Genomic DNA, 12,333 nt, shown 5'->3' on the forward strand with positions numbered 1-12,333 from the left:
TCATGATGAACATCAAGAACATAATTTTGAAAAATTTTTGATGCAAAGAAAACATGCAGGACACCAAACTTAGAAATCTTTAATGCATGGAAAATATGAATGCAAAAATGCACATGAAAAACAACAAGCAACACAAAACAATAAATCATCAAGATCAAACAAGAAGACTTGTCAAGAACAACTTGAAGATCATGAAGAACACTATGAATGCATGAGATTTTCGAAAAAATGCAAGACAAAATTTTAAAAACATGCAATTGACACCAAACTTAAAAATTAACACAAGACTCAAACAAGAAACACAAAATATTTTTGATTTTTATGATTTTCTAATTTTTTTGTATTTTTATTTCAATTTTTTTTTTCGAAAAACATTTTTGGAAAAACGAAAAAGAAAAGAAAAATTTTTGAAAAAGATTTTTGAAAAGAAAATTACCTAATCTGAGCAACAAGATGAGCCGTCAGTTGTCCATACTCGAACAATCCCCGGCAACGGCGCCAAAAACTTGGTGGACGAAATTGTGACCCATCCTCTCAGTGAAAACGTTCCTATGCTCTGTCACAGCACGGCTAATCATCTGTCGGTTCTCAATCAGGTTGGAATAGAATCCCTTGATTCTTTTGCGTTGTCACTACGCCCAGCACTTGCAAGTTTGAAGTATGTCACAGTCATTCATTACCGGAATCCTATTCGGAATACCACAGACAAGGTGAGACTTTCCGGATCCTCATAAATGCCGCCATCTATCTAGCTTATACCACGAAGATTCTGTTGGGGAATCTAAGAGATACGCATTCAAGCACTGTTGCATGTAGAACGGAAGTGGTTGTCAATCACGCGCGTTCATAAGTGAGAATGATGATGAGGGTCACTTTCATCATTATATTCATCATGTTCTTGGGTACGAATGAATATCTTGGAATAAGAATAAGAGAGATTTGAATAAAAGAAAATGGAATTGCATTAATACTTGAGGTACAGCAGAGCTCCACACCCTTAATCTATGGTGTGCAGAAACTCCACCGTTGAAAATACATAAGTAAAAGAGGTTCAGGCATGGCCGAATGGCCAGCCCCTCCCTAACGTGATCAATAGCCTCTTCGGATGAAGAATAAAACAAAACTGAGACCAAAGATGTCTAATACAATAGATAAATATCCTATATATACTAGACTAGCTACTAGGGTTTACATGAGTAAGTAATTGATGCATAAATCCACTTCCGGGGCCCACTTGGTGTATGCTTGGGCTGAGCTTGATCTATCCACGAGCTGAGGCTTTTCTTGGAGTTGAACTCCGAGTTATGACGTGTTTTGGGCGTTCAACTCCGGATCATGACGTTTTTCTGGCGTTTAACTCCAGACAGCAGCATGAACTTGGCGTTCAACGCCAAGTTACATCGTCAATATTCGAATAAAGCATGGATTATTATATATTGATGGAAAGCCCTGGATGTCTACTTTCCAACGCCGTTGAGAGCGCACCAATTGGAGTTCTGTAGCTCCAGAAAATCCATTTCGAGTGCAGGGAGGTCAGATTCCAACAGCATCAGCAGTCCTTTTGTCAGCCTTCTTCAGAGTTTTGCTCAAATCCCTCAATTTCAGTTAGAATTTACCTGAAATCACAGAAAAACACACAAACTCATAGTAAAGTCCAGAAATGTGAATTTAACATAAAAACTAATGAAAACATCCCTAAAAGTAGCTCAAACTTACTAAAAACTATATAAAAACAATGCCAAAAAGCGTATAAATTATCCGCTCATCACAGACACATGATTTGGAACTTGCTGTTGTTGTGTTTGATTTAAAGATTTGGATGCATTATCTTTATGGCATTAAGTTTCATATTTTCTCAGACCATAAGAGTTTGAAGTATCTTTTTGAGCAGAAAGAGTTGAATATGCGTCAGAGGAGGTGGATGGAGCTTCTGAAAGATTATGATTTTGAATTGAATTATCATCTAGGAAAAGCGAATGTTGTGGCGGACGCTTTGAGTCGGAAATCTTTATATGCAGCTTGGATGATGCTACAGGAAGAAGAGTTACTGAAGGCATTTCAAGGTTTGAATTTGGGAGTTAAAGAAGAATCTAGAATTCTGTGTTTGAGTCAGTTGTAGATCTTAAGTGATTTTAAATTAGAACTTCTGAAGGCTCATCGAGATAGTGAAGCGTTATGAAATGTATTACTAACAGTTGGATAGGGAAAACAGTGGAGAGTGGTAGAAGGTCAAGATGATTTGTGGAGGTTCAAGAACCGGATTATTGTGCCAGATGTTGGAGACCTGCGACAGAGTATCTTGAAGGAAGCTCATAAGAGTGGGTTTTCAATTCACCCAGGGTGTACCAAAATATATCAAGATCTGAAAGCGATGTTCTGGTGGCAAGGAATGAAGAATGATGTGGCATTGCACGTATCTAAATGTTTAACGTGTCATAAGGTTAAAATTGAGCATCAGAGACCATCAGGGACCTTTCAGCCTTTGGAGATTCCACAATGGAAATGGGAGAGTATCACAATGGATTTTGTGATAGGTTTGCCTAGAACCCGGTCTGGTTGTGATGCTATTTGGGTGGTTGTAGATTGACTAACAAATTCAGCTCACTTTCTTCCTATCCGAATAAGTTGCACAATGGAGGAATTGACTCGAATGTATATCAAAGAGATTGTCAGGTTACATGGCGTGCCTTCTACCATTATATCTGACAGGGATCCCCGCTTTACATCAAGGTTCTGGGGAGCTTTTCAGCGTGCATTTGGGACTCAGTTAAGCTTGAGTACTACGTATCACCCTCAGACAAATGTTCAGTCAGAGAGAACTATTCAGACCTTGGAAGATATGCGAAAGGCTTATGTATTAGACTAGCCGACGAGCTGGGATCGGTATATGCCATTAATAGAGTTTGCTTATAACAATAGCTATCATGCGAGCATCGGAATAGCTCCATATGAGGCTCTGTATGGCAGGAAATGTCAGTCTCCACTATGTTGGCATGAAACTGGAGAAAGAAGTTTGTTAGGGCCTGAGATGATAGCTGAAACTACTGAACAGATAAAGAAGATTCGGAATCGAATGCTTATAGCCTAGAGTCGTCAGAAGAGCTATGCTGATCAAAGGCAGAAGCATTTGAAGTTTGAAGAAGGAGAACATGTCTTTCTGAAGGTAACACCAACCACTGGAGTGGGAAGAGCTATTAAGACTAAGAAACTAAATCCCCATTATATTGGACCATTTGAGATCCTGAAGAGAATTGGACAAGTGGCTTATAAAATTGCTTTACTGCCGTATCTTTCGAATTTGCACGATATGTTTTATGTGTCACAGTTTCAGAAATATACTCCTGACGCAAGTCATGTTCTGGAACCGGAGCCAATCCAAGTAAGAGAAGATCTAACACTTCCAATAATTCCGGTGAGAATTGATGACACAAGTGTTAAACGGTTACGCGAGAGGGAAGTATCATTGGTAAAAATAGCTTGGAGTTGAGCTGGTATCAAGGAACATACCTGGGAACTCGAATCAGATATGTGAAAGAACTACCCACATCTCTTTTCAGGTAACTGAATTTGAATTTTGAGGGCAAAATTCTTTATTAGGTGGGTAGAATGTAAACCCCGGTTAAATTAGTAAATAATTAGTTAATAAATTAGTTTTTAATAAGGAGGATTAGAAATGTGAATATTATATCAAATTAGGATAGAGCTCATTGAAACGAGAATTTTGACACTAATTTCGAAGAAATCGGTCCAAGATTGGACCGAATGGGCCGAACCGGTTGAACCAAGCCCAAACCGGGCCGTCAATCCAACCGGACCGACCTTTTAAATAAACCCAAGCTTTTGTCTTCTTCCCATTTCTGCAACAACGAAGCTTTTAGCTTCCAGGGAGAGGAGAAACAAGAAAAGCTCCCAACCCTTACGCTACTTTCCAAATCCCATAACTTCTCTGTCCGAGCTCTGATTACCACAACGTTTGCGGCCACACGTCCACCGCGTCAAGCTCTACATTCTACCAGAACGGTTTTACTAGTAACTTGTTTAATCACTCTCAGCCCCCTTTTCTACCAATTTTTTAATTTTGAATGGGAATGTTGAATTTCTTTGATTTTTGATATTTTAGGATCCAATTAGCCTGAGAAAAACGTTCATTCTTGCTTATGTGAAGCTTGGGTAAGGTGAGGATACGATAATTTTATTTTAATTTCATTGAATTTGAGCTTTGAGTATTAAATTGGATATATATGTATTATGAATGTGTATTAGGTTGTGAATAAATAATTGGAGCTTGAATTTATGAATATTGGAACTTGGAGGAAGGGGATTAGTTGAGGTTTTGAGGGCTGTGTTCTTTTAGGAAAATTGTCTTGGAATAATACTTGGGAATCAGCTAAGGTATGTTTTAGGTTTCTTGCATTTAATATATAATGTTCTGTGAAAACTTAGGCTAGATGACCATAGGATAAGTTGGATTGCATGTGTATATTTAATACTTAGTATCATGTTGATGAACATGGTTGGTTTAGTGCTTGTTGATTAACTGGTGATTTGGTGAATTATTTATTTGAGGTATAACTATTATGGAGGTTGTTGTACTAATAAGGTATTTTGTGTTAAAAGCCTAAGATTTGTGAACTATGATTCTTAGTTGAATTTTGGTTGTTGGATTTGAATATTGTATGAGTATAATTGTTGATCTGAGGTAGATTTATTGTGGTGATTGTTATGATGATGAGGAAGGGTATGTTGAATTGAAAAGAATACAGGTTTGGACCCAAAAAGGGTGGTAAAGTCCGAGTTTTAGAGGAGATGCAGCCGAAATTTTATAAAAATTAAAGATTTTGTTTATATGATTATTTAAAAAGATTTAGATTCAAAGGTTATATGGTTTGATTTTGAGTTATTAAGAAAATGACCATGTTTTAAGTTTGATTCATTTAGAAAAGAATGAATTATGTTTTGAATTGGAACTATTGATGGACGGAATGGGAGGTGTGGTAACGAAGGATAAGGATTGAATATGATTGATGTATGATGATGAATGAGATGCGATTGAAAATGATGATGATGTTGATGAATTATAATTGAATTATTTATATGGCTCATGAATTTGAATGATCTGAGATACGAGATTTCCTGGATAAAGTGCTGTGGCTTGCCACCACGTATACCAGGTAGAAAACTTGATACTTTGTTGACCCTACGACGTAAGTGTGACCGGGCACTATATAAATTCCCGGGAATGTAACCCCCATTGAGCAATATTGATTATTTGAGAAAAAACTATGCATAGACTCTTGAGGATGCACGTCGGGGGACAATCTAAGTATTTTCAGGCTTGTCGGGTTGGTTGGATAACCGACAGATGAGCCTCATCAGCCAAAGGACAGGCATGCATCATATGCATATTACTTGAATTACTTGCTTGTGCTTAAGTGGGTGTACCTAAACGTACTTTCTATGTTAAATGTATATTTGTTACCTGTAGTATTTGTAACCTTCTTGTGCTTGCATTTATCTGTTTAAATGTGTGTGAAATGCATGATGGTGTTGGAGGTATGGAGGAATGGCAGTATAAGACTTAGATGTAAGATTAAGCTAAGTTAGGTTTAGGTACTCTTAGAAAACCACATTTTATGGCTTCTGTTTAATACTTTAAGCTTTATAATCTGAGTGTCGGTGTTCTAGGATTGACTCTGGCATTCCCAGGACCTTATATATTATGTGTGTGGCATCTTTATCATACTGAGAACCTCCGGTTCTCATTCCATACTATGTTGTTATTTTTCAGATGCAGGTCGAGATGCATTTCGTTAAGCATTTGGACTCTTGAAGCAGAGTGGTTACTGGGTTATTTTGTTATGCTATGGTGTATATATATGTACTTAGCTTTCTCTCCACATAACTTATTCTTTTTGATCCTCCTAGAGGTGTATGGAGAGGCAGGATTTTGTTTATGTACATTTGGATTTTGGATATGTATATATATGTATATATGTGTGTATATGATCTCCGGCCAGTCTTAACTTCGCAGGCTGAGTCAGGAGCTCATTATTTTGTATCTTTGACTCTCTGTTCCTGTTTTGGGTTACTTTACACTTAACCGTTGTAGCTTTCTTAGCACGCAAGTTAACTCATTTCTCGAGCGTTGCGCTTTTATTTTGTGATTTTTATTTCCTCTATTCTTCAAGGCTCCTAACATATTATAATTCTTCTGCTATTATATATATACATTTTAGTTTAGAGGTCGTAATACCACACCACCTCTGTTTTACGACTTAAGCATAAAGCTTTATGTGGTAGGGTGTTACAATTGACGTTTTATTTCCGACAGTAATAAATTAACATGACGAATTTGTTTCCAAATCTGACGGTCAATACGACAAAAAATTTGCCGCTAACGTCCAACGCTAAATCCGACAGTAAATTCGACGATACTCAATATTTTTTTTATAGCTAGTGCTACTCGCACACTATCCTATCCGCTTTAGGTTAAGAACTCTATTCGATCAAATTAAGTCGAATTAGATACTTATAAATAGAATGGATGTTGGCACCGCTAGCTGGATATTTCGTTATGCTCAGGTGAAAGAATCCCTCCTCCATGTTGAAAAAATTATTGAATAAGTATTAGAATACTAAATCCGTATACTTCAAAGATCATATTTCAGCTTTGAGAAACACAAATATCTATTAAGAACTAACAATGACGAAATAATATATATAAATATTTAAAATATATTTAAGTGGTACTCCATAATCACATGCTATATATATATATATATATATATTTCTACCATGATCTGACAAGGTTTTATTTTTGAGAATTAACAAACGATTAGGTAGAATTTGGAGTAGGGGGAGTTTAGTGAGATATTATCTAGTATCTAGTATTTTAAAACACTTTATCAAAAATGATGTTGGACTTAGATACGTGTAAGCAATGCATTTGCACGTTGTGGAAGCCAACTAATTACACAATTAAATCAATATCAATCAATATATAAATATTTATGTACAAAAGCCAAAACAATGTTTATGCAGCACAACCAACCAAATGATGATGTCTCAATTATTATTACACGATATAAGCAATCACTCAAACGCACTCTAATTGGTTTCTACATGGCTTTATTTATATCGTTTTTATTGTATTTTATTTTATTTATTCATTTTACACTGCCTGTCGCGTTCTTTAACTGTTGAAGTCAAATCAAAAAGGAAAAAGGCCTCTTACCATATTGACATCTTGTATGTGATATGTCGATAATCTTTACCGTCTCTCGCTCGCTATCCCTGTCTTTTTCATGTCTTAAAAAGAGAGAGAGGAATGGTTTCTGTATTTTCATTTTTATAAAATTATAAGGTCTATTTATTTTGCTCTAATAAAATATGAAATTCACTCCTCATCCAGTTAGAAAATAAAAAAGTTGGCTTGGCGTAAGTGAAGTGAATGCAAATTATAAAACAAAAAGAAAATTAAGTAACACAGTTTATCTATTTATATGACATCTAGATCTACTAGGATATTAACAGGTACTTCTTATTAATTCATATTCTTATTTATTAAATATAAGTAATTTTAATATATATGAGATTAGTTAAAATGGTAAATATTTTATACTTTAAAAAAAATAATTTTTATTCGAAATTCATTAATAAATAATGATAAAATGTACTTTTTATAGATACACATGATAAAAAATATTTTCGGAACAAAAATTTGTACCCCAAATCCTTTTTAGTAACTATTATTTAGATGATTTCATTTTCTTAAAATAATTATTATTTTAATTTTTTTCTTATCAATTTCATTAAGTAATTAATAAGGGTAGAATCAACTTTATAAAAGAAACATCACATCCTAAACTCCAATATATTTCTTAATTTCTATTAATATAAAAAAATTTAAATTATATCAAAAAAACATCCACTTTACATGGAAAAATATCTAAATCACATCGAAAAAATTCAAATCACACTAAATTCATTTTCAAGAGATTGTTGATCTTTCTTTCTTCGTAAAAAAAAATTCGCATTCTAAACTTTAATACATTTGAAAAAATATACACAATATACAAAAAAATATTCAAATTATATTGAATAAAAATTTAAATTACATAGAAAAAAATCCAAATCACATCAAAAAAAAAAGAGAAAAAACAAGGGACGACGTGATGGAGGATGGCAACGCGAGGGTGGAGCCGCGGTGCCAATGGGTCATTCGATCCTACTCTATTTACGCTGCTCTCTCCAACGTCCTACAGCAATGATCATGGCGTTGCGACACGACGAACGACAACGCAGCAATGGAGGCTCCAGGAGGGTGCTATTGAGTCATTCATGCAAGAACTCCCTCCAGCAACGACGCGTGCGATGCACTGCAGATGCAGAGATGTGGCAGCGGTAAAGCGCATTTGTGCGACGAAAACTTGACGGGATGAGAACTCCTGTCTATGCAGTGGTTACTGTGTTTAGAGAAAGTTATGTTGCCTAATCCTAATAATTTAAAATTTAATTAATCCTAATTATTCAAAATCTAATTTTTAAAAAATTTTAAAATTAATTTTTAAACAAATTGTTTAAGTTGGCTGCCAAGTGTGTTAACCCTATACCTTCTTTCTTCTTATATAACAAAAATGTAGTTGTTGAATAATATTTTATCGTACCAAAATAACAACAGAGACATTTATTTTAAAACATGAGAGTATATTAAAGAGTAAACTTCATTTGCAATCTATCGAGTAATTAACAAATGAAAATGTGAGTCGATATAATGTTTGATGTAGAATATGTTTAACCTAACATAATTGATGTCCAAGAATGTGGATCAAAACATAAGATAGATTTTATAGAGATGAATTAAAAGAAGGATCTTTTGGTAGGAGTTCTTCCTAGTGCTTTCATAAGGCTTGCAACCTCAAGAACCCTAGCAACTTTAGTTCCCCTTTTAGCTTCTGCTGATGCCCTTCTCTCCTCTGCTTTCCGATGAGCTTTTGCTACTTCATTCTGCATTTTTTCAAGTGCTTTTGCTCTTTTCTCCTCCAGCTTCCTCTGCACAATAGTGAACATGATCGACAAAATACTAATTCCATTGGTAAACATTGGTTCATGAACACTATAGCCTTTATTAATATCTAATTATCTACTATATTTCGAATTGAAAAGTCTAAATAACTAACAATTTTTAATAAAAAATACTATATACAAAAAAAAAAAAAGCAACCAAATCAATCATAATGTATTTATATATAAAGACATGCATTGTCTAATTTATTTTCAATGTATATTTTATATTTCAACGTATATTTTATATGAGTAGTTAATTAGTAACTAATTTTTTAGGTTCGCTTGGTATAGTTATTTTTTAATTAACATATAGTTTATAAATTATATTTTACATATGTACAGATATACTCTCTTTCTCTTTTCCTTTAATTATGTATTTCAGTTTGTTTTTTCTTATGTCGGCTACAATCTGTTTACTCTGTGGCATAATTTATTGAGATTATAACGAGTATAATTATGTAAAAAAAAAAAAAGGAAAATGGTTAACAGACACCACTTGTTTATACATAATTCTGTTGATCTATGGCAGTGTAAGCACATTAAAATTGAAATGGAAATCAAATCAAATCATTAGATCACTTTCTTTCTATTTGCTGCTAGCTAGAGCTATTTTCTCCTCTTTATGTTGTCAATGTCAAAGTAGCGTTAATGATAAGGCAATGAATGAAGACCAAAGGAGTCCCTTTATATGCTGGAATTAAGCTTATCATATTAATTAAACCAGGGTGCTACTCCTTTTCTATTCAAATTAATTCTCTTTTTTATTTTTTATTAGTATATTGAAAAATGATAATTAACTGTATTTAGACAAATATGTATAAAAAACAATTAATATAACAAAAAGAGGGGGCATTTTTCTCATTTAAAAAACCAAGGGGTTAATGGATCTAGCACTAGTTCTATTACAACTTAGGGTACTTATTTACTTAGGATATAATTTAAGCAACGTTTTAAACTACAACTTCTAATGAATATTGAATTTCTTCCCAGCATTTATACTTTCATGTGGACTACTTTTTTTTTAGCCTTTTTTCTGGTCTAGAATAGTCAAGGCCTCAAGGGACAATAATTTCCAACCTTTTGTTCTAATAAATACGTCCATGATTAAATATTTTAATATAAGGAAAAGTATGAGGAGCCAATGAAATATTTATACAATGTGTACAATAGAGGTTTATGGAGTATTAGAGATATAATTATTAGTGTTACACTTTTCTATCAGCTGAAGTTTTTGGAATGAGTGGTATCATGATATGGTATTAAAGCGCTAGATTCGAAAGGTCAAGAGTTCGATCTTTGGTGAACCCATCGGATGGTTATTCTAAATAGTAACATCCCACAAAATAATCAAATCCTGAAGATCCAGACATAATTTGCTTGTTATTTGTTTCCATTATGTCAATGATCAAATAATGTAAGACACTCTTTGATTCTATCATAACTATTAAGCCACCCGATCAAGAACCAGAAAACAAGTAAATATTATTTGCCAAAAACGGAAAAGAAAAGTAATTAAATTAGTAACCATCAACAAGCAACTCGCTTATTAGTTAATATCATGCAAATAACATCGTAAGGAATAGTCAACTTACTACCCAAAAACCACGCATCTTGAACGAAAATTACCACCTTATTTCAAATTATATGCCATTTAAAAAATGATATATTCAGAGTTTAATATATTTGAAAATTGAAACTCTATCCAAATATACTAAATTTTGAATGTTAACTTGTGATGAAGGGAGTAGTATATATGTAGAGAACCTTAATCTAATGTGCACAGATTGAATTTAAACCAAGCCAGTTTAATTATAGTAGCTAATAACTTTCAATACTATATATATTTGTGAAGGATTTAAAATATAAAATATAAAATACTAAAATGTATTAATTAAAAATTATATTTCATGGAGTAATTTATTATTATTTCCTTTATAACTCTATAAAATCAAGGATAAATTTAAAAAATATAAAAAATTCAATAATTAACTAGCCAACATGAATTTTCTTTAAATTTTTTAAATGTGTAATTTTGTATGTTTAAAATTTTCAAAAGTAGCAAAAACAATAATGTTTAGACCAATAAAAGGGTATTCAATACGTGTATACAAAAAATTACTCAAATATATAAAATATGTGATGAAATATAAATAACATTTAAATATGTTAATTGGAGAGTAATGCTATATGTACACAAAAATTAAGTACCAAAATCAATCACCAGTATAAATATATGTTAAAATATAATATACATTAAAAATAAATTAAATCACTTATTTATACACAAATACATTTGTAGCTGAATTTAGTCGATAATTTTAGTGTACAAATAGTATTTTTTATTTTTTTTATGCCTAAAATTTTTTAAAATCACATGGAGAAAGGAAAAGATACCTCAACTTTGTTCATTCATGAAGTGGTTTTCTGAAGTTGCTCATTCTCCCACCCGCTGATCACAGAATCTTCCCTCTTGAATCTGTTGTTGATCTTAGCAACCTTAGCGTTTTGCCACGCGGCAATCTTCGCTTCAATCTCCTCCTTCTTCACTCTCTGCACCCACACTTCGCTCTGCCCACTGATCGTAACACCACCCACCATCATTCCTCCGCCGCCACCGCCACCGTGCCTCATCGGCGAAGAAGAAGTCACCGGGTCTAAGGGGTTGTTATCCGGCACGATTGCCAGAGGGTTCGTCTCCTCCATCATCATCGTCCTCAGTTGATTATCGTAATCATTGTCATCATCATCTTCTCGAATCCTCTCCAAGTTTCTGCTTCCTTCAGTTCCGCCATGATTTGGAGGGTCATTCATTGGGCTGTTGTTGTGGTCGATGCTCGATCCTGCAAGAACGAGAGCGCTGAATTCCCTGCTCATGGTACTCAAGTTCTCACTCGAACCTGCAGCAACACCTATGTTCCACAAAAACCTGCAAAACATATTGATAATTAAATATTTTTTTAATCACACTTTAAGCAGTAAATATTAATTACTTTAACAAAAATTTATATACACACTTAATGTTAGTCATGATATATATATATATATAAAATTTAATTTATTTTTAATATATATTTTATATTAATAATTAATTTTAGTATATACTTAATATAATTGTTAATTTAATTAATGTAACATATTACCTTAACAACCATCATATTATCGAAAATCAATTTCGTTATGAAGCTAAGGAAGGTACTGGACGGCGTTATGGAGAGGAAAAGAGCCTTACATGCGTATGGTGTCAGTTCTCATACAAATCGGACCAGG

At 33.5% G+C, this 12,333-nt stretch overlaps 3 protein-coding genes across 3 annotated transcripts in view; 2 read left to right on the plus strand and 1 right to left on the minus strand.

The window, feature by feature from the left end:
• Nucleotides 1-2,587, plus strand: part of LOC127744949 (uncharacterized) — a 10,011-nt gene extending 7,424 nt beyond the window's left edge. The window contains exons 2-3 of the mRNA XM_052257843.1: nt 1,968-2,053; nt 2,204-2,587. Coding sequence (XP_052113803.1) covers nt 1,968-2,053; nt 2,204-2,587 — 470 coding nt within the window. The remainder of the gene's footprint in view (nt 1-1,967; nt 2,054-2,203) is intronic.
• Nucleotides 2,588-2,632: 45 nt separating this feature from the next.
• LOC110278176 (uncharacterized) lies at nt 2,633-3,487 on the plus strand. The gene is made up of 2 exons (XM_021136385.1): nt 2,633-2,854; nt 3,089-3,487. Exons 1-2 carry the CDS (start codon nt 2,633-2,635, stop codon nt 3,485-3,487), a joined length of 621 nt encoding a protein of 206 aa, XP_020992044.1.
• Nucleotides 3,488-8,769: 5,282 nt separating this feature from the next.
• Nucleotides 8,770-11,983, minus strand: LOC107474248 (remorin 4.2-like). The gene is given in 2 exon segments (XM_052256241.1): nt 8,770-9,051; nt 11,461-11,983. Coding segments are annotated over 2 exon segments (672 nt in total). The 5' UTR covers nt 11,941-11,983; the 3' UTR covers nt 8,770-8,859.
• Nucleotides 11,984-12,333: the final 350 nt, after the last annotated feature.

The sequence above is a fragment of the Arachis duranensis genome, chromosome 2, assembly GCF_000817695.3.
Source record: "Arachis duranensis cultivar V14167 chromosome 2, aradu.V14167.gnm2.J7QH, whole genome shotgun sequence".
In the NCBI taxonomy this organism is placed as follows: domain Eukaryota; kingdom Viridiplantae; phylum Streptophyta; class Magnoliopsida; order Fabales; family Fabaceae; genus Arachis; species Arachis duranensis.

Bases quoted from the DNA above. Each gene is read 5' to 3' on its own strand.
- LOC110278176 (XM_021136385.1), top strand. From the start codon at position 2,633: ATGGAGGAATTGACTCGAATGTATATCAAAGAGATTGTCAGGTTACAT. The intron at 2,855-3,088 runs GTATTAGACTAG...CTTATAGCCTAG, and splicing joins AAGATATGCGAAAGGCTTAT to AGTCGTCAGAAGAGCTATGC.